At 40.0% G+C, this 23,506-nt stretch overlaps 1 protein-coding gene across 1 annotated transcript in view; it reads right to left on the reverse strand.

Annotated features, from left to right (window-relative positions):
- The window catches only part of LOC140238677 (uncharacterized), a 29,683-nt gene that overhangs the window by 690 nt on the left and 5,487 nt on the right, over positions 1 to 23,506 (reverse strand). Inside the window, exons 2-4 of the mRNA XM_072318576.1 lie at positions 11,165 to 11,328; positions 9,652 to 9,754; positions 8,036 to 8,114 (exon numbers count right to left, since the gene is read on the reverse strand). Of these exons, the coding sequence (XP_072174677.1) occupies positions 8,036 to 8,114; positions 9,652 to 9,754; positions 11,165 to 11,328 (346 nt within the window). The remainder of the gene's footprint in view (positions 1 to 8,035; positions 8,115 to 9,651; positions 9,755 to 11,164; positions 11,329 to 23,506) is intronic.

Below are 23,506 nucleotides of genomic sequence, written 5' to 3' on the forward strand. Positions count from 1 at the left end.
GAAAAGAAGTGAAATGGGTCAACCTAGCCGATCTTGACTTTTTCATACTTTCTGAAAGAACAGGTCTTCTTTTACATTATGCTAAAATTTGGTATCATAAAACGGGCGGGAAAGTGTGTTTTTTAGCAGTTTATTCTGAACATTTTTGGTAGAATAGTATCATTAGGTGTGTCTTTAGAGTCCCGTTTTCATTTCTGAAAAACCTTGTACACATTTTTCACTTTCAACTCTAATGTCTAATAACTTTTGAAAGGATAGTGCTACTGTTTTGAAAGTTGTCATTAATTATGGACACAATACGTTTGTGAGGCATGCTTAATTTCAGTTTAATCTAATAGTCCCTTCATTGCTGTTACCCTGGCGATTTAATTCCTGTTTTTTCTCATTCATCGCACAGCCAGCGCGGCTTGAATAGACAACTGTACTTCAAAGCCTCTTTTCTCAGTTCACACTTTTCCTTAGTTTGTGCTTTCTTTCCAATATTTAGATAGGTTAGGAGAGTCCATTTGATTTGAGTTATACATCATTTTAAAGCTTAAAGTCTGCTCTTTCAGAGTATGGTCTGAACTAAAAATTCATGTCTGGCGACTTTTTGTTTGTTTTGTGGTGCAGGGTCACATTTGTTCACAAAGACATACTACTACCTGCTACATTACAAATATGATTAAAAAAGAAAGTATTTATATAAAATTTTCAAATTATTCATCACTTTTAAGAAACAACAATTGACATCATTTACAACATTATTCATTATGAAATTTATTACATTAACTACATTCAACACACTGTACGTGACGAATAAACATAAACAGAATAAAAGGGACCCAGTTACTTCCTTTCCTCACATTCTATTCACATCTTCTCCCTCCCTCTCTCTCACAAACACACAAGCACGCACTTACACCACGCGCAAACATGGGTACACTCACTAACACATACACACAATCATCTCTTCATCACATCCAGTAATTGACTCACTTACATACAAACACATAAACACATACAGACACGTACAAATTCTCATTCTCTCACCACACGGCATTACTGATTATATATGCACATTCGTCACACTTAAACTGCATTTTGGTCATATAATCTTTGCAAACAGTCAAGTGCACAATGTAGTGAATGTTGACAAATATTGATGGGAGTACAACAAAAAATATGAATGCTGTATCATAGAATAATCTGATGTGGTGTGGTATTATAAAAATATGCCTAATGAATATAATATACTCTCAAATACTCTCATGATATATCTCCGGGGATTAAAAACAGCATCAAATAAACAAATTTAAATTATCAATTGTTACCAATGAAAACAGGAAAAAAAAATAGATGCGCAAGCCTGTGGAAAGGTTGTATGTTTTCCAAGTAAACTAATATTCATAGGACATTACTAAGCAAAAAGAAAATTATGGCTGCCGGGGGAAATGAAAGAAGATAAAAGAAAACATCAGCAAATAAAAATGTATGTATATATATTATTGTAAAATTACAAAAAATAGTGTTATGTATTAGTAATTTTCAACATAACAAAAATATTGCATTGCTGTAAATCTTCCAGGTATTCTAAGTATTCTCTATCAAAGAGTCTCACAATGTTACAGGCGGTACGGAAAGAAGGGAGGGGAGAGGGGTGTGAAAGCAATAAAGAGAGAGTGGAGAGAGAAGGAAAGAGAGGGAGGAAGAGACAGAGTTGTGTGTTTTCCAAGTAAATTAATATTCGTAGAACATTGCTAAAAAAAACTGTGGCTGCCGGGGAAAGTGAAAAGAGAGAAAAGAAAACATTTCCAATTAAAATGTATACATATTATAACATTACAAAAATAGTTATGTATTAGTCATTCTCAACATAACAAAAAATATTACATTGCTGTAAACCTTCCAGGTATTGTAAGTATTCTCTATCAAAGAGTCTCACAATGTTACAGGCGGTACGGAAAGAGGGGAGAGGAGAGGGGTGGGAAAGCAAGAAAGAGAGAGGGGAGAGAGAAGGAAGGAGAAAGAGGAAGAGATAGGAGTGAGAGGAGAGAGAGAGAGAGAGAGAGAGAGAGATGGAGAGGAAAAGTACACCGCAATACTTTGTGTGCAGTGCTTATAAGAGAAAATTCATAAAGGTTAAACTGTTGACCTTGCCGGACCGCACCCATATTAAAACTTATTCATAACCGGCATCTCAGTTATAAAATATCTGGTATGAGTTTAATGATCATAAGAACCTTTGTTATTGATTCACATCAATCATGCATTGATCGTTCTCACAAAATAAGGCATTGCATTATTTTTCAGTTTTTCAGGTCTACATCTGTATTCCCTCAATCTCTCAAGGCGTCTGTTAGAGCTCTGCATTTAGAAACCAGTTTCTGAAGAGTTTGAAGCGAGACCAATCTGGCATACGCCAGATGGTACTGTCGGTATTTTTCGCCCAGTTTCGTTATTCCGCTACTCTGATCCATCTGTTTAACCAATGTATTGAGTGCGCCATTACTGCGTATGCCAGATAGGTACGGAACTCTTTTTGATCATTTGGTCATTTTTCAGTTTCAGTTTAGTTTATTCTTATATATCTCAAAATATAAACTATGCTTCGTGTAACGAAAAAACAATCATGCACAAAACATATCTCACATAATTATGCAGTATAATAGAAAAATACATAAACGTCCATTATACAATATCAGAGATGGAAAAGTATAGAGAGAGAAAGAGAGAGAGAAAGAGAAACATAGAAATCTACAAAAGTTATGTTTGAAGGGATTGCAGGTTTCAAGGGAAACATGAGTTTGAAACATTATGGAGGTCGTAAATTGAAAATGACCAAAAATGAATATTCATGTGAAAATAAGACAAAACGAAACTACTGTCGAGATTGAATCACAACCACGATGTAAGGGTAGAGTAGTGTCAGAATTACATATATGACCCTGCATCATTGCACAAAACCAACAAATAGTCGCCAAACGTGGATTTTTAGTTAAGAGAAGATTCTGAAAGATCAAACTTTAAGCTTTAAAATGATGTATAACTCAATTCAAATGGACTCTCCTAACCTATCTAAATAATTGGCGGAAAAAAAGGACACACTCTGGAAAAGTGTGAACTGAGAAAAGAGCCTTTGAATTACAGGGTCTATTCAAGCGCTTAATCTTTATCAAGCCGTGCTAGGTGTGCGATGAATGGGACAAAAACATGATGTAAACCACCGGAGCAACACAATGAAGGGATCATTACATTAAACAGAAATTACGCATGCTTTATCAATAAATTCTGTCTATGGTTAATGCCAACTTTCAAAGCTGTAGCATTATCCTTTCTAAGGTTATCAGAGTTAAAAGTGAAGAGTGTGTACAGGGTGTTTAGGAAATTATAAGACACATCTAATCACACTATTGTACAAAAAAAAAAGTGTTCAAGAAAAACTGCTAAAAACACAATTCCCTGTTCTTTTCATGATCCAAACCTTTAGCATAATGTAGAAGAAGACTTGCTCTTTCAGCAAGTTTGACTGGGTGACCCGTTACACCTATCTTCAGTCCTCGCACAAAATCAGCATGTGCGACTTTTTGTTGGTTTTGTGATGTACGGTGACATATTATGGTAGTACATAACAATGTCATGTTATTATAAATGACACGTAGAATCTGAATGGCTATTATGATTATTTGGTATCTATACTAATCAATCAGATTAGCTATTCAATGAAGGTAATTTTGACCTTTGAATGCATAAAGAGATGTACTCTAAGTTATTCACTTCACTGTTTGGGCCCTGTTAACATATTCGTATTTTAGCGAAAACTGATCGCATATTATACAAATAATGAATGTTTATGAGTGCAATGGACAAAATATTTCATGAGTTGAAAGATAAAATGATCCATTCAACTCGGCTGCGCCTCGTTGAATGGATCAAACATTTCATCTTTCACCGAATGAAATATTCTGTCCATTGCAAGAATGAAAAACATTTACTATTTGTTTTATATAACGCCTAAAATAGATCCTTGTTTTCAATATTTGATGTTTTATCCATTTAGAAACAACAGAGAATCTGAGATCGTGAGAGTGCTCACTGAGCCCTTTAACACTGGCGCGCTGTCGCATACACACACTGCAAACGCAAGCGTTTTACACGCGTAGTGTGCCGGGCTCTCAGCGAGCGTGCAATGGAGCAAATCGTACGGATCCAAAATTGCACGGATGATGACGTCATGGTGAAATGGGCCAAATGATCAATGTCAGACAACCAATCAAATGACAAGGATCTCATCAGGCGTTTAATATATATATATATATATACATACATATATGTGTGTGTGTGTGTGTGTGTGTGTGTGTGTGTGTATACGTATATTGATACAGCTGTATTGATATTGCTGTCCCCGCCAGGATAAAGCGTTTTAGTCTAATGCCATTTTAGGTTTTGATCACATTCACTTCTGTTCATTTTTGATCAGTGACTACCAGGAAAGGCTGGTTGACTATCAGGTAAAGTCTGATTGACTATCAGGAAAAGTCTGATTGACTACGGGAAAGACCGTTGACTATCAGGAAAGTCTGATACAGTTTTCCATCACGGACAAGGCACAACTACTGGCTGGGATGTCTCTATGGGGGCCGGAGGTGTGAGGTTGCGTCAGTGAAAGACAAGATGAGGTGGGTCTCTGAACCGTTTATCTTCGTGATAGTAAATCGGAGCATGACGTTGGAAATGTAAGTCTATTGAAAAGCTATCAGGGATTCATATTTATTATGTTTTTTAACACTGATTTCATCCTTTCATCTTTGGCTCTTCATGGAGGGAATCAGTCCATGGATGCGTCGTTGCTACACCTAACGCGCACAGGCACACTGCGCGGTTACCATGCACTGTGACAGCAACTACCAGACTAGACGCATTCCATCACAAGCAGGTTACATTTTGAAATCCGTCCGACCAGGAGCAGACGTATACCCTTATGTCTGCTTCAGAAACGGATTTTAAAGTGAAAACAAAGTTCTGGTAAGGGCCTGAGAACCCCTCTGGCACCATTTCATATTTGCTTGCAATATATCGAAAGAGTCTACAAAGAAACTTACCCTGTACCTGGCTGACGCGGTTTGCCGGAATGATGAGTCGTTTTGGAGAATTTTGAGAAAAATAATAAAAGTCGGTAGACCGACTTTTATTCCAGAAGGCTTCAGACTAACTCGGTCTCAGGGAAAACTCGACCCTATTTCAGACAATTTACACACAGTTCGTGATCGCCATGTTCATCAGTACTCTATACTACGGGTACCAAACGAGGCCTTGATGAGCAGACAGGAAAGTGCGTGCTAATCCTGTACAAAACAAATGGACAGCGCGCGGTCCTCAAGCCTATATCCCCTAGTATACGCACATCACCTCAGTTGCTGAGACGCGCGGTCTTTGAAGTTTTTGTTGTTGTTTATCAAGCGTCTTTGATTGTTTTTAGAGGTGCTTGAGAGGCGCACACTAATTTTGCATGCGCGCCAAACAGGTTTTTGATGCGCGCGTTGTAACAACTCGGACCAATACTGCGAGTACATAGCCAGAACGCTACAATGTAGTTTATACAGGCCGCTCCCATTATGCATAGTACAACGCTGTACAATCCAGAGGGACAACCAATACACCTCATCCCGCCGTCAAGCAAAGCGAGGCCGAGTTATCCCCGAGTCCGAGTCTAGCCTGACCCCGTTCGGGTAAGTTCTGAGACTGAACGTTTTTGGTTAATATTTCCCATTTTCGTCGTTACCCATCGAATATCTTGTTATTACAGCGTTATTCCGCACATTTCCTAGGCATACGTTCACATTTTGGAGCAAAATTTGACAACTTTTGCAGGCGTACCAGAACTTTCTTTGGGGTTTAATCTAACATCACATCGCATCCTGGGGTGGTATTCTGAGGTCGTAATTAAGTCTGTAATTAACTTCGTGATTAAGTCGTGAAGTTAATAGACCCTTAATCATGGGCAAAATCGGTATTCTGAGGACGTAATTAAGGTATGATTAAGTCCCGCGCAATTATCTTAGGTCCCTTCCATCTAATTGTTATTCCATCCAATCAGATGCGTTGTTAGAAGCCAAAATGATGATTGCACGCGCAAATATGCCCTCAATGCGCGCTCCTGCACGCCCCCTGTAATTACAACCCAAGAGCTCCGTGCGCACACTCCGGTATTTGATTACAACCCCTCACCTACGCACGCGAAAATCTCAACCTCTTTGCTCACATAAAATGACAAAATTCCTCGAAGATCGGCTATATTTCTTTTTTTCTCTGAATTCTACGGATACCATGATAACAAGATTCAACCGCTCCTCGGTTACCGAAGACGGTAAGCATCGTTGTGGCAGAGAAAACACGATGTAATGCGTGATATCGGAGTAGTTAATGACACTCTTTGGTATCATTAAGTTTTCCATTAACTTTCATACTTAATTACACCCTCAGAATACCGATTCGTAATTAACTCTGTGATTAAGTCCTCTCAGAGGTGCACGCGCATTGATACGCGCAAACGCGTAGGTCCTTCCCGCCAAAACGCTTGTTGCTATGGTAGTTAATATATCCCCTACTTAATCATGCTCTCAGAAAACCAATTCGGTAATTAAAGTGAAAACAAAGTTCTGGTAAGGGCCTGAGAACCCGTCTGGCACCATTTCATATTTGCTTGCAATATATCGAAAGAGTCTACAAAGAAACTTACCCTGTACCTGGCTGACGCGGTTTGCCGGAATGATGAGTCGTTTTGGAGTATTTTGAGAAAAATAATAAAAGTCGGTAGACCGACTTTTATTCCAGAAGGCTCCAGACTAACTCGGTCTCAGGGAAAACTCGACCCTATTTCAGACAATTTACACACAGTTCGTGATCGCCATGTTCATCAGTACTCTGTACTACGGGTACCAAACGAGGCCTTGATGTAGCAGACAGGAAAGTGCTAAGTGCTAATCCTGTACAAAACAAATGGACAGCGCGCGGTCCTCAAGCCTATATAGTATACGCACATCACCTCAGTTGCTGAGACGCCCGGTCTTTGAAGTTTTTCTTGTTGTTTATCAAGCGTCTTTGATTGTTTTTAGAGGTGCTTGAGAGGAGCACACTAATTTTGCATGCGCGCCAAAGAGGTTTTTGATGCGCGCGTTGTAACAACTCGGACCATTACTGCGAGTAGCCAGAACGCTACAATGTAGTTTATACAGGCCGCTCCCATATGCACAGTACAACGCTGTACAATCCACAGGGACAACCAATACAACTCATCCCGCCGTCAAGCAAAGCGAGGCCGAGTTATCCCCGAGTCCGAGTCTAACCTGACCCCGTTCGGGTAAGTTCTGAGACTGAACGTTTTTGGTTAATATTTCCCATTTTCGTTGTTACCCATCGAATATCCTGTTATTACAGCGTTATTCCGCACATTTCCTAGGCATACGTTCACATTTTGGAGCAAAATTTGACAACTTTTGCAGGCGTACCAGAACTTTCTTTGGGCTTTAAGTGCTAATCAGACACTTAATTAGCTGTCAGAATACGGCCCCTGGTCGCTGATGAAGAATGCGATGACTAACCTGTTTGGTGTCTTGTTCAATATCATGCGCTTTCCTCGCCAGGATAAAGCGTTTTTAGTCTAATGCCATTGTAGGTTTTTATCACATAAATATACGTATATATATTGATATTGTTTCAGGTTTTTTTTTTTGATAATTAAGAGGCTTTTTCTGAGGCTCTTGAATAGGCGTTATAAGTAGCATACATTTATCTATTACAAACCCAATTCATCTATTATGACTATCATTGTAAATGGTATGATCGTGAAATTTCTGATAGCGTGAAGGTTGGAGAATAGCGAAGAGTGTGGCTAAGCAAATCAAGGAAGAAAAAGCTATCGGGGAAGCATGAGAGTAATAAAGGTATCTGTTTGGATTGAGGGTATCAAAGGTGAAAAATTGGGGTTTTTTTATTTCCTTTTTACATCATATCCAAGAACCTGATTAGAATTCAGCTTGCATGTATTTCTCCTTACCCCCAGCCCCCAGGCGAACATACACGTATCCTTTCTCCACCGTGGAGCTCTGCTCCTCTTGCGTGATCCGTATCCCTCCCTAGAATTTAAAAAAAAAAAAGAATAAAAGCGTTTTGAAAGCACAGTCTTGAAGAGTATATAAAAAGTAATAACCTGTCGTCCGTATAATGTGATGGAGGAACAAAGAAATCATAGGCTACAAAGCAGAATAGCTCTTCTGGGAATCACAAACATTATTATTGTAGAAATGAAGATTTTTTTTTTTCTTCAAATAGATTGGAAGTTTTGTCGTGTGTCGTGAGCGCTGATTCCTATTCTGGTTGGTGCAGCTCTTGCGTCTTGTAAAGTTGTGCGATATTCTAGACACCACATAAAATTAGCATTCAAAAATCCTGAATAAATCAATTACCTTAAGGATGCATTGGGATACAGCACAAACAAATTAGGCTAAACAAATGAATCTTTTACATTCATTTATCAGTTAGAAGGAAATACTTTAAGTGAAATCTCTTTTTTTTTTCGACATTCTGATTACATCAGGGCGATCGTTGACGGTCCGTTAACGATCGCTCCGACACTGTACAGGCCAGCTAACCTGGAAACATTCAACTGCATATTACTTGATCATGAGACAATTCTGAAGCAAATAATTTTCACAAAACAATAGATGTATAATGTAGTCTTAAACGAATCCCACAAGGAGTGGAACAATCATCCCCCAGCATTCCCACTGATTCCCACTGATCAGTTACTAGCCATCCCCTTTAACTCTCAATGATGCCATAGTTATACATCACCCGTATTCGGATTCAAAACCTTTCATTTTTTCACCAATTTTGAGGAAAATTATGGCAATCTCAAATTTTCTCAACCATACTTGACTATTTCAAATCCTAACGGATACAAGAGTTAGATTTCTGTTTAGCACTCGCGAAAGGGGTTAAATTCGTATTCTTCCTTTCAGTTTGTCACCATTCATAAGGAAATACACGATTAATGGACATGTCACATTGCACGAATTATACCTGATACATATATATATGATATTTTGCTAATAAGATTTTTATGGAACTTCACAGTGCAATACAATGCAATTATAACATGTTTAAATTCTAATGACTCTCTTTTAGACTCTTTTACATTCGGTAGATCGACGTAAAAATTGTCCATATTTGCTGACTACAAATTATAAACATCGTTTCAAGGGATGTTCAAGAGAATGATATATCACCGTCGAATACAGACGTTTTGGGAAATGTTTCTCTCGATCCTCATCAAAATATTCATCATTATCTTGGCACATGGATGACTCATTCTAGGAACTCTGTCCGTGGAAAACAGCGAGTTTGGTACGTTGCATCAATCACAAGTTTTTTTTTTAATTTGTATTCAATCCCTTGAAACATTCAATCATCATTCTCAAACACAATTTTTTAAGCTACAGTTTTGTAAAAATCAAGAAATATAGAAATCTTTATTCAATATATAACTATTAATGCTTAAGATAATCATTATTTCATTCAAATTGATAACCAAGCACCCAGCAAACAAAACAAAGCGATGCAAAGGTAAACGTGATACGGGCAAGATGTTCGGGGGGGGGGGGGTGTACTTACAAACAGCAATCTTGGTCCGGCGTCTCTGATGGCTTCAACCAGAGAGCCATGGATGACTCTTTCCACGTTCACACCATTGAAGAAGAAAATTTCATCGTTGTGACTTAAAAGACGAAGATTGAAAGAAGAAGTCGAGCATGTTTTCAGAAACATATGTAATTCTCACTCAGCAAAGCGCAATAAAATGGATGATAAATGAATACAACGCAAAATTCACCAACAAGACATATGGCAATGTTCATCATATTCACATCAATTAAAAGCATAATTTACCATTTGCAGATAAAACAAAAACCCAGCATTAGTGCTTCAAAATAGTTCTAAAATGAGAGTAAGGGCTAGAAACAACCACTGTAAAAATATAATCGATGTTAAGTGTTGTTAAATGCACAAAATGTGAACAATAGTTATAATAAAAAATGTTTCCAGATTAAACCGTCTACAGTTACGGTTTATTGAGAAAAACACTGATATCTCCTCATATTTTAGCCTTTATTGCAAAAATTTCATATGGTAGGATGTCTTTTGATATTAACAAACCTACACATATGCATCAAATGTGATATCTTGAAATTTTTTGAAATCACTACTCCCAAAGGTAAACTGGACCTTTAAAGGTATGGTGCAGTTCACTTTAGATGGGGTTCGGAGTTTTCAACATTTTATGATTTTTGAGATAATGAAAAATCTTTCTGCAAATATGAAAGATCATAAAAATTCAAAAAGTTCATTTGATGATTTTTTTTAAATAGCTATTAAGATATAAAAAACAACAACAATCCTACTATTAGGTGGGACCCATCGTTTATTGAGATCGCTTAGATTTACTTTGTTTTTGATACCTCAGCCATTTCAAAACCGATTTTCATCCAAATAGTAAACTTCTTGACATTCTAAAATGTTTTTTGAATATCTCACAAATAGTTAAAAGCTGAATTCTCACCTCAACCAAATACCTGCACATCCCATTAACATACACATTAGGAGGCTTAGCTACCTTCAGGGCCGGCGCTGCGTTTTTAAAAGTTGCGCAGTTTATATTTCTGATGCCATTTCCGGCTTTCATCAGCTGACAAGCAAAAAACAAAAACACCAAAAACGAAAGGGGGAAGAAAAAAGACCTTAACGGTGATTTTCACCAAACAAAAAAAAAATAATAATCAAATTGATAGAAAATAAGCGTTCCGGCCCCCGGCTGCCCCGGCCCTGACCTTCGTCTTCTTGATCATCATTGGCACTACTATTTTACATTTTTAAGTTTCATTCCACGATAAGCTCTGCTTATTGTTATCATCCATGGAATATTCTGTAGTGATATTTTTTATTATCCTTTATATCTTTATATCATGGTGAGCAGATAACACTGCACTGTAATGTGAAATTCACAATAAGCAATTTAATACGGTTCCCATGGTGACAGCTTAGATAAAGAAAAAGCTTTATTATCGTTCATATCCTTGTAAATCAACCAGGATCTGGATGTTATCTTTAATACTTTAAAAAGGCAACTCACCGCAGTCCAATGCTGTGTGCTACTCCCGAGGGATCAACATCCACCAAGCGATGGGACTGGTTATCGGTCAGAAGTGTGGCCCCAAAATCTGCATACACTCCGGGGTTTCCCTCCTCATACTGGACAAAGAGGTGACTTCTTCTCTCGGGTACCTCGGAAGCTTCCTACAAAACAGGAAAAAACAAGAAAAAGCCACATGGACTTTTGAGTAGCATTGTGTATTAGCTTGAATGTGCGCCTTCTAGCTGTGTTCCTGAAATGTTACAAGACATGGAAAGCATGTCATGTGATCTGTGGATCTACGGAATATTGGTGAAGGCCAAACTTAACTTTTGATTGTCTATCATACGTGGTGCTTCCATTGAACGCGAACGCTTCCGACGTCGATTTTTGCCTCGTACGAAATGGGGCCGATGTTTTTCTCGAGAATCAGATCATCCAGCTCAAAACTTCGACTCAGCAATTTGCGTTTCTTGTTTTGCTGGCTGACGATTTATTCCTTCGCCTTCTTGATGATATCGGTACAAATATCGTGGAGGCGCATACAGAGGTTTCACGATATGAGCAGTTCCACTGATGCTACACCCGTGCATAGGAAAATGCGTACATGTTGGGCAACTTATCACTATCAAAGAAACCAAGATAGTAGGATATGTAAAACTTCCTTCCGTGACTTTCTGCAGCCCTATTTTTACATGGAATTGCTGTTCGTTCGATTTAGACGGCGCTGTGGTCACCAGGAGTGCCAACTGACCGTAAGGGAAGAATCCGATGTACGTATCGGTCGTGAAGAACTAAAGTGAATCAGGTTCATTGCAAATGGAGCCGAAGGCAAATGGAAGCCATATCACTTTGACTATGGAGCTACTACATAGAGTGGTATATAGTTCGATGCTTTGACGAATGTTTGTGATGCGTGTGAGTCGACCTCATGATTCGCTTCCATGCCCTTCAGCATTGTTCAGCTCACCAAGTATGTCTGCTAAAAACGATCTATATTTATAGTTGATTATTTTAGAGCGCGTCTGTTCTACTGGATACAAAGCATTATGAGATTGCATCCCTCGTCGCCATAGAAGATAATAGGGAGATTTCGCAAGCACGACGCAGCCCGTATTTGAGCGTGCCGTGTGCAAAATTTGCTTCTGCGCATGATCAAATCCGAGAAACGTCGCGTCGTGGGGAAAACGAGTACGGTACAGTATTCGGCCAAAATAACGCTCGGTCCCGATGCAGCTGGGCAGGAGTGAGCCAGCCACCCAGCCAATCAGCGATCTTGTCTCCACGCCTCCGTCCTAACAGGAAAGCGAAACTGCTTCGATATGGGGACCAGAGTCCGAGTACAGCCCGCGACTGTCACAGGTGATTGCTTCCGCGTATTCTCGGCCTTCCCGTCATGTAACTACTAGGCAGTGACAGTGTACTAGTCCAGTGCATAAAATAGGCATATCAAAGTAAGTATGTTGGTCTTCTACGAAAAGATCATCCAATAATGTTGAATCCACGGATACGTGATGAATCTCAGCCCATCCAGTTGAGGCGAGCGCTTGGAAGTCAGTAGCGACCAAGCAGATTTGGGCCTGAAACCCCGACGAGTACAGAGTCTTTCTTATATACTCTGTTCCTCGTTCAGTACCATTCCTTCGATCTGAATGCTCTCCCTTGCATTTGAGTGTCTGAATATAAGAACGACCAAAGTCCATGGAAGACCATTTTGAGTACACTTAAAAAAACTTCATATCTTTTTTATTTGTCCAATAATATTCTATCTAACTGTGATGGGAAAGCAACATTGTATATATACAAATTAGAACATTATAATTATTATTATGGCAATTAACATTTACATCAGTTGTGGAGAGGCCATGAGTGATGGACTTGGGTCGTTCTTTGATTCATATACATGATATTCTGCTATAGACATGAGAGAAGGACGAGAGAGGGCGCTATAATATGAAAGTAAGAATGACCCAAGTCCTTCATTCTTACATTCATACAAGATTTCACTCATTTATTTCAGGCACTTCGGGGGGTAATTAGGATTTATCATTTATACACAAGATGAGTCCACGCATAAGCTACAATTTTTCATGTCAAACTGAATTCTTTTGGCCAAAAATTGGCTTGGGTCGTTCTTATATTCAGGTCTTCATTTGTCTGTATCACTATACTACTTGAGGGGACTTTGCAGGGCTCATGGTCACCTCATGCCTCCATGTACTCCGAGGCATTTGGTTGCGACGGACGCACCTGCTTGTTTGTTCGTTTCCATCTGAGAAGATGGCGGGATATCCCATATTCAGCTACGCTGGTCTTCCATGGGGTCCAGTTGGATGTAAGGCTTGACCACTTCACCAGGTTAACACCATGTTCTTTACGATGAATGAATGAAGCGGAATCTTTTACGTGCTTGAGTTGTGACTCGCTCAAACATGGGACCTCTTTTTATATCCTATCAGAGGGACAGAGTGTTTTGCCTCTTGCTAGAGGGGACGGTATGATTACACACAACATTGCTCAGTCCAGATTCGGGTTCGAACCCGGGTCCTTAGGATCGTGAGGCAGACGCACTACCGACTGAGCCAACTCACCGCCCTGTCGATTTGGAATCTGACATTTCCGCCTCAAATTAGTTTCTTGTCTTCTTTGCTGGTTTTGTAAAACAAGCACTTGATGAAATGCTTTGGCTCAAAGCTTCACCAAGTTGGAAAGCTTCCTTGCGTTCGCTTTTCCACGATATTTTTTTTTTCGGCGTCGCTGGTTTGCTAGCGGAATTTTCCAACAGGTATAATGCACTCCAGCTCCCTGGCCGGACAATCGGACACTGCAACCACATCTGTTGAACCGACCGTGCTGGACCCCGGATTCGTCCTTGGCTGTAGTGCGGCCACTACTTCCTTAGATTTCGCCCAACTCTGGCCCCGCAGCAAATCGTAGCGCTCGTTTGTAAGACACTTCTTGTTCCGCTATGTGTCGGACCAACCTGAAGGGTCTGTGAGCATTGTCTTCTAATTGTGAGCCGCATAATTGCAGTTTTAATATGGAGTATATAATGCTGCACGTACTCGGCCACTCTCTTGCCCTCGTGTCCTGCTTATTCGTACCTTTATGTTGAATTCAATGACGAAGTAGCGTGGGGTTTCATGGGTGTTCCAACCCATTTGCTGCCCAGCGAGCTTGTAGGAGCCTACGTTCGAAAACCACGAACTTGGTGTATATCAAAGTGCATATAGTCGACAGCAGTTTACGTTAGACAGAGTCCCTCCCTTTGCTCAAGACATATATTATTGCAAATGTCGTAGGCGCGACTTACTCAATTCACGGTGTGCATATATCACAGACTTCAATTGAATTGTGCTACAAAACTTGAATGTGCATGCGCTATCTGGCTAAAACGAATGTTAATGGCGAATTCACTATTGGCTAAATTTGGATGCCTATCAGCCTATGTATCTTGGCTCCACTGTGCTGATTTTAAAGGACTAAAAACTTGCGCTCTTGGATGCCCTACGAAAAAATGAAATGACCATTCAATATAATATTTTTCTTGCATTTTTATTCAAGTTGTTGGACATTTAGGCCTAATTATTTGCCAGACATTACATACTACAAAACCACTTGCAGAAACAAATCTGTCGTGAGAGGGATTATTATAGGCTTTCATGCAGTCATGGTTCCATCTCAAAAACATCACGAAAGCACTGAAAAGCGCAAACTGATACGGAAAACATGGTTTACCCCACAACAACAATATTTCTGATGATAGAGATCCATCAAGTGTCCTTGGATATCAATGGTGTGCCCCTGGAGGAAACTGCGTGTCAGAAGATTCTCGGTGTTTCCCTCCAGTCAAACCTTAAGTGGGACAAGCAAGTCACTGACATGATATCGAAGGTGGGGGGAGACTCTTCATTCTTTGCCGTAGGTGTAGTGTGAACCGGGCTGACCTGGTAACTATCTTAATATCTTACATTCACCCTCTTCTTGAGCACGCTTCACCTCTCTGGGCACCTGGCATAATCAAAGGACAGGCTAATGCCTTGGAAAGAGTACAGAAACGGATCTGTCGCATCATTCTAGGCAATGAGTACACCTCATATGAAAACGCTCTCAAATCCCACGCTTAACGTCCCGTTATGAGCAGCTCTTCCATTCATTCGGACGTGGTCTTCTCCATTCCCCCCCCCCCTTCACAGAGACTTCTTGCCACCTTCACGGAATCAGATCTCCACACGTCAACTTCACAATCCTCATGCCCTGAACACTTCTTTTGGTAGAACTGAACGTTATCGTAGATCCACCATTCCGTCCGTAGTTCGTCTTCTTAATAAACAATATTTTCTTGAGATTTTATTCAGTTTGTTACAGTTGTTTAATATTTGTATGTGAAAGCTGCAAGACTAAGAATATTGTTCCCAATCTTCTTCCACACATGTTTGTTGTACTCCCTATGTTTTTTTTTAAATTCCTTTCCCTCTTCAACCATAAAACCAGTGACTGATTTATGAAAGGTCACTTTTGCTTGTCCTGTAGCCTTTTAGGCTTTACTTCTCCCTTCTACCCTTTTTATCAGACTGCATTTTAAGGTACATTTCTTTTGTTTTTATGACTGAGGTGCATTGACATCTTGGTATATACAAGTAAATTATGAGCATAAATGAAAATGCAATTTTTAATTTATTGTATAATCATATGTTGACAAATTTTGTCAAAAGTATTTTTGGGAATATGTTGAAAGTAATGAAGTGTGATTGTAATATAGTGTATTTGATGTTTGTTAAGGTTATCTTTGATATGATATAATATAGTAAAATGAAAATGTAATATTTGATGAAATATATTATCATGTCAGATGTTTTTCGTGTTAAATAATTTGATTGATTGTTTCCAAAATTTTGGCTATTTTTGCTGGATGGTTGGTAAAGAGTTTTATATTTGTTGTGTAATAGCGTCTCCGCCTTTTTCACAACCCTGCATATGTATTTTTTTTTCAGATTAATGGGGTTTTTTTATACTCATAATCCAGTATTGTAAAGAAAAGTGGTAGTATCGATTTTGTTCTGTTCTTTTACTGTATATGCTTGTTTCTTTGTTGATATAGATTGATATAATTATGCAAGATTTTATGTCTATAGTTTCTAAATATGTTTATTGTGAACACCTTATCATTTATCAAGCACTGTGATTTTTATCTATATACACGTACTTTGTAAAGCGAATGTACTTCAGACTCTGGGCTGCCAAATTCAGTAACAATTAACCTCATTATTTTCATTTTTAGAAAGCACACGTACGGTGCCAAAGCGATGTGAAATACGTTTTTATGTGCTTTAATTATGTTTGATTTAAAGGCAAAACGTTAAGTGCCCTTGCACGCAAACTACATACAAAAACATTAATAAGTAAAATACAACAATATTAAACGAACCACCTCCACACAAAAGGACATCCGGGATGTTGAAGGTCAAAAAAAAAAGTGTATGTGCCCAGATAACAATTCTCCGTTGGGCCAACGTCAGCAATGGTCGCCACGGTCGCGGTCGGTGAGATGACGTTGGCTTAACGTTGGGCCAATGTCTTTATGGTCTCCATTTGCGGTCGGTGGATATTGTTGAGTATCCTACTTTGGGCGAAAGTTGGCGATGGTTGGTACGGTTGCAGTTTGTAAGCTAACGTTGGCGCAACCTTGGGCCACCGTCTTACCTTGTCGGTGGTGCAAGATGGATATTGGTTGGTAATCGTAAGTTGGGGCAACGTTGGCAATGGTGGGCACAGTCGCAGTCGGTAATCTAACGTTGGTACAATTTTGGACCATTGTTTAACTTTCGTTCCCGAAGGAAGGTGGAAATTATTTGGCAAACCTGCGTTGGGCCAACGTTGGCAATTTTTTTTTTTTTTTTCGCACAGCTGGTGAGATAACGTCGGCACAACGTTGGACCACCTGTCTCACTTTTGTCATTGATGCCAATGGATATTGGTTGGCTATCCTACGTTGGCCAACATTGGCGATGGTCGGCATGGTCGCAGTCGTAATGCTTACGTTGGAACAATATTGGCCCATTGTCTTACTTTTGTAACTAATCTAAGGCATCGGGCCACAGGGAAATCCTGTTGGCAAACGTCATGCGTATATGTTGGCACAACATCAGAATATGACGTTGGCTCAACGTCATTTTAGTCGTCAGACCACCCCTGGTCCAACAGTGAAAGTCTGACGTTGGATTGACGTTGGTACAATGTCAAACCAACATCATATCTACCAAAAGGGCAGCATTTGTCCAATGTTTATCCAACTTACAAGTGTGTATGTTGGCACAACATTAAGAAATTTGACGTCGCGCTGACGTCATTTTGGCCACCGAGCAAATATTGGCCAAACAATGAAAGCTTGACGTTGGACTGACGTTGGTTCAATGTCAGACCGACATAATACCAACCATTTTACCAATTTGAATACTGCGTTGGCCCAATGTAGGTAAAATGTCATGCGTGAATGTTGGCACAACATCAGAATAAGACATTGGCTCAACGTCTTTTAGGTCGTCGGGCCAACACTGGTAAAACAGGGAAAGTCGGACGTTGCACCATGTCAAATCAACATTACGTCAATCATATTTCCACTCTAAATACTGCGTTTGTCCAATGCTAATTCAACTTGAATGTGTGTATGTTGGCCCAACGTTAGAAATATGACGTCGCTCAGACGTCATTTTGGCCATCGGGCCAACATTGGCCCACCAGTGAAAGCCTGACATTGAACCGACGTTGGTTCAATGTCAGACTGACATTATACCAACCATGACACCACTTTGAATGCTACGTTGTCCCAATGTTGGTAAAACGTCATGCGTGTATGTTAGCAAACATCAGAATATGACGTTGGTTCAACGTCATTTTGGTCGTCGGTTTAACAGTGAAAGTCTGACGATGGCACAATGTCAAATCAGCATCATATCAACCACATATCCACTTTGAATACCGCAACTGCCAAATGTTAATCCAACTTTAAAATGTGTTTGTTGGAACAACGTTCGAAATATTTAGGTTGCTTCGACGTCATTTTGGCCATTGGGTCAACATTGCCCCAACAGTGAAAGCCTGACTTTGGAACAAAGTTGGTTCAATGTCAGACCGACGTAATACCAACCATATTACCACTTTGAATGCTGCGTTGGCCCACTGTTGGTCAAACGTCATGTCTGTATGTTAGCCCAACAAGTTGGCTCAACGTCATTTTGGTCGTCGGGCCACCACTGGTCCAACAATGAAAGTCTGACGTTGGACGTACGTTTGCCCAATGTCCTATAGCAACATCATATCGACCACATTTCCACTTTGAATACTGCATTTGTCCAATGCTACGTCATTAAATGAACATCGTTCGAAGATGTGATAACCAGTCACAATAGTTACGGTTTAAGCAAACTTTATTATGCTCACGCAACACAAACTGCCGGCCGAAAGGGGCGAAGGTTGTACAACAACAATTTAACATACTTCTCAAACACTGCCCGTAAGAGAGCAGTATAACACACTGGTGCAATCACTTTCTTCTTTCTGTCTTCTTCTACATATCAGAAAGGAAAACACTTGGCATTCGAATAATCATGCACATTCAATCTGCCAGGAATGTGTGTGGAATTAAGCCAGTCAAACTTCCGACTAATTGCATGGATAGGTAGACCACATTACGAACACTCAATGATTTGTTACCATTAACACAAACATTATCCCGATATAATACAGACACAATGTCTCCAAAAGCGTGTATGAACTGACTGGCAACTAACTACACCGTAATATAAAACATTATCTTTACATTAGCTGTAATCAGCACTGCTATACAGTACATACATGTATACCCACTCATTGGAGCAACAATCAGAATCCTGTGCATACAAACGTAACAATAATCTATGCTTTACATATGCCTTCATGTACATTCTACCAATTATAGAAAATGACACTAAATACAACTGCAAAATCAACTACCTTACGCTGTAAAAACCAGAAAATATTTCACAATATCAACTATCAAATACATACTAACTCACTCACATTCTACCCTTTTCTCACAACATGAAACATTACTATTGTACATAAGTACCATGATCTCCACATTCTCATTCACTCTTTTGTTACAACACTATCAAACACTGTGCATGAATAACATACAGCTGTAATTACTTTTCTTCTGATGGAATGTGAAACAACAGTACATAAACACCACACCATAGCTGTCTTTCCTGTACAGTCCCCCAAAGAAACACAATGCTGTCAGAACCAAATAGATGACCAACTGTAGGCCCCAAAAGGACAGAAACAAAAATCCCTAGATAAATCAAATTAAAGCATAAACACATTACAGGTTAAGTAAACAGTATATGGCATGGAAAACAACAATGGTGTGTATTCATTATAATACATGTCGTACCTGATACATGTATTCAAATCGGTATGAGTAAGACACACATGTATATGAAAGCCGCTGAGAATAGTCATCCACCTGATGTAACAATATCAAAACCTTAGTGTCATCATCGACTTATCATGTGAATTATTACTACAAAATGTACAACCCTTTGGCATATACCAAACACAACAACTGAAAACGATATATTCAGTAAAAAAGAAATGAGCAGAGATCAAATACACCTGTATCATACTTTTGAAAACATACTCAAACTTCCGAACCATATTTTGTCCTTAAAGTGTATCACTATATGAACTGCTTTGTACACATGCATCAAAAACGGAATCCTACATCGACGTCACTCCATACAATATGACCTGACACATGATTCGTATATATCAAAAAAAGGGGAAGGATGAGCTACATGAGGTACATCAAAACTATGTGCTATGTACAATGTGTTACCATACATATCATGCAGACTTCATATAATTACAAATTATCATCATACATACATTCATCTTTTCTTTATCAAAAAAACCTGTTACTGGTATTCTACCCTTGCATGTGCAACAAAAAAAAATCAAACAAGCATCATACATGTATTTGACATAAGACACAGGAAATGACTCTAAGAATCATACACATTGGGCAAAATGAAAGGCAAAAACACAAACATAAAAATGCTGACTTAGGGTGCGTTCGAGCGCTCTCCTAAAGCGAACTGTACCGTACCGTACCCGCGCCAGAGGAGCATTCGAACGCTCCTAAAGTGTACCGTACCGTACTGTACCGAGCCAAAAGTGGACCACTTCCCGATGTGCTCCAAAAGCGTTCCAAAGCGTACCAAAAGTTCGTTGTAAAGCATGCGCGTATCATGCGCATACGTCACAATGCAAAAACATCATTCTCTTTGTTCTGGACAGCTGTAAGTAGTTCAAGCGCCAGGGGTGAATGACATTCTTGCTACAAACAAGCGTGACCTTTCTAAAAATAACTCGTGAGTACGCTTTCTCCACAGAGCGCTCGAACGCTCCAAAATTGGCATGGTACGGTACGGTACGCTTTAGTTCAGTTCGCTTTGGTTCGCTTTAGAGCGCTCGAACGCACCCCTATACTTAATGAGTTGCCATCAAAACAGTCATGTGCATGCTACATACAAATAAAAAGATAAACATGTAATTCTAATTTGCACAACTTGCTATGTGCAAGTCACCTGGCTGCTTACGTGATGTACACCACAACATGGACTTGCATCCAATAACAATATATATGTACTGTTTCTGTACATTACATTGAATCAGAATCATTGCAAAACATTAAAACCATAACAGGAATATTATCAAGTTTGTAATATCCTTAAACAAAAAAGGAATACATGCATAGATTCATTCCATACAATCACAAAAACAAACAAACAAAAAATGAACACAAGTTTTAAATCTCAGAGTGTCGAAAACATCAAAAGATGCAGAACTACACAATTCACACAAACTTCACTCGTTGTCAGAAAAAATTCCAATGTAACTAACATAATTGTCAACTAAAATTTACAATATTACCTTGGGCATAAAACAGAATGGATCACAAACTTATACATCGCAAGTTTGTTTCTCACTTCGAAACACTAATTACACGTACGTTATACATTGTGATAAAAAAAAAAACAATATTCCATAAACTTAAAAATCCTTTGTTATTTCAATGAAAACAGTCCGTTTATCCTATTACATACAGAGATATATGAATTTAACAAAACGTATAAAGGTGAAGTAGTATATAGCACATAATTCAAGTCACAAATCAGAGTCCAGAAACATCCGGTAGCCGAGGTCACAAGTGGAGGTTATCACCTTCTGGATAAACAGTCAATGTCTGGAGGACGGCCAGGAGGGGGTCCTACATGCAAGCACGTGTAGTGACCTGGTTGAGGGTGAGGAGCAATGTCTGAGGTTGGAGACATCACAGGTGTGTTAAGATGAAGACGACATGCAGGAATCTTCTCGCCCCGTGGAAAGCGAGATGTACCTCCAGGAGTGGAGGCATTGGTGAAGGCACGGGGTCCACTTGAGGCATCTGGGGGCGCCCAGGAGGGTCGTTGATCTCGATAATGCGAGGATGGTCTGGGGGGGGGGGGGCACTGTGTCGATGAGGAGTGGTAGTGTTACCAACACTGATGTTTAGAACATCCACAGGAAGCTCATCAGGGGGTGAGGTGTCCAAGGAACACTGGTTGACATCTGAAGATGGCTGACATGCTGGCCAGCCACAGAGATGACGAGGTGTGGCTAGGGCATCACAGGAATCATCAGTGACATCGGGGATGGTGCCATTCATCTCAGGGGTGCAAATGATGGCTAGCTCAGACTGAGCTAGACACGGACGTGCAGGTTCAGCATCCTGGGAACATGGGCGTAGGCCTATGCCTTGGTGGTGACCGTTGCTGGCTGGTGAAGGTTCAGTCACATCGTCAGGGATGGATGAAGGTGGGTTGTAACGGGGAAGGCTGAGAGACATTGGAGGCGTACGGGACAGCCGAGTATCTGTCCCTGGTGTAGGATCAGGACCATAGGTGTACGAAGGTCCATCACCAATTGTGATGCGGCGCTTCGCGGGACGGATGGCAATATCGTGTAACACTATGAACGGAATGCCTGCCTCAACTAAAACATCCGGAGAGTCAACAACTAACCCTTCAAAGAGAAATGCCTTTCCATCTCTGGTAAATGTAAGGCATGTCCCTCCAACGACTGCATACTGTGAAGAATGGTCAACTGGATAAACCTCAGAAGAGTCCGTAAAAACACCGCCAAGACTCTTAAACACTGAATAGCCAATGAAGTTCTGTGGAGAACCGCTGACAAGAGTAACCTGGACACTCTTTTGACCATGGTCAAGATCAGTGTAGGGAGACATACAGGCCTTTTCAGGCAATACCGAGGGACTGACTACTGGAGACTGTGGTGACCGATCAACCCGAAAGTGGAACTCATCCGACTGTGATGAGCCACGATCATAGCAGTAAGAATTGTCTTGAAACCCTATTGACCCGTCTAAATCCGACATATCCTTTGCATCTCCAAGACTAGTACTGTCTGAATCAGCAACACATACCCTAGCAGACAAGCAGACAATATCTGTAGCCAAAGCACTGTTATGAAGATTATCAAAACATTCATCAACTTCTGAGAAATCACATTCTGACTCTAGCTCATCATAATCATCCAGATAATTGTCATATGGACACAGGGAATCAGAGTAGCCAAGGATGGACGCCGCTTGGCAAGCACATGTAACGATATCTCTTTCATGCTCTGGTAGGAATGAGCAATCACTGATGTGATGCTGGTTCGGGCGATTGGCCACGAGACATATTGGGCAACTGTGAACTTTCTGTCTAACATTAGAACGACTGGACTCACTAACACTAAGACTACTCATACATATAGGGACAGAACGAGGAGTAATGCTACATGAACTTGGATTGACAGCATCATACCGAGTAGCATGCAATACTCTATCCTCATGGGGACGAGGTTGGTTAGGGTCCCCGAAGGGCTCATCACAACTGTCATATTCACTTTCATCATCATAATCGTCACAGAAATCATCATAATCAAGACCGACATAATCATCCTCAGTCATCCATTCATTGCTTTCATTTCTTTTGATTTGAATTGACTCAGAATCGTAAACACTGTAAGGTACCTGGTACATTGTACTTCTGGTTAGGATACTGGTAGGGGCGGCCTCTCTCTCGGGCCTGGGTGCGAGGTCGTTGCCTCAATAGGGGACAGGGAACAGCCATTCAAAGGCTATGTATGGGACTACAGCAGATGCGAGCAAACCATAACTACCTATCACGACACGTTTTGCCGACCAACTGGCTGCCATATCATGCATAAAATCCATCGGTAATGAGGGAAGAG

The sequence above is a fragment of the Diadema setosum genome, chromosome 15 (assembly GCF_964275005.1).
Source record: "Diadema setosum chromosome 15, eeDiaSeto1, whole genome shotgun sequence".
In the NCBI taxonomy this organism is placed as follows: domain Eukaryota; kingdom Metazoa; phylum Echinodermata; class Echinoidea; order Diadematoida; family Diadematidae; genus Diadema; species Diadema setosum.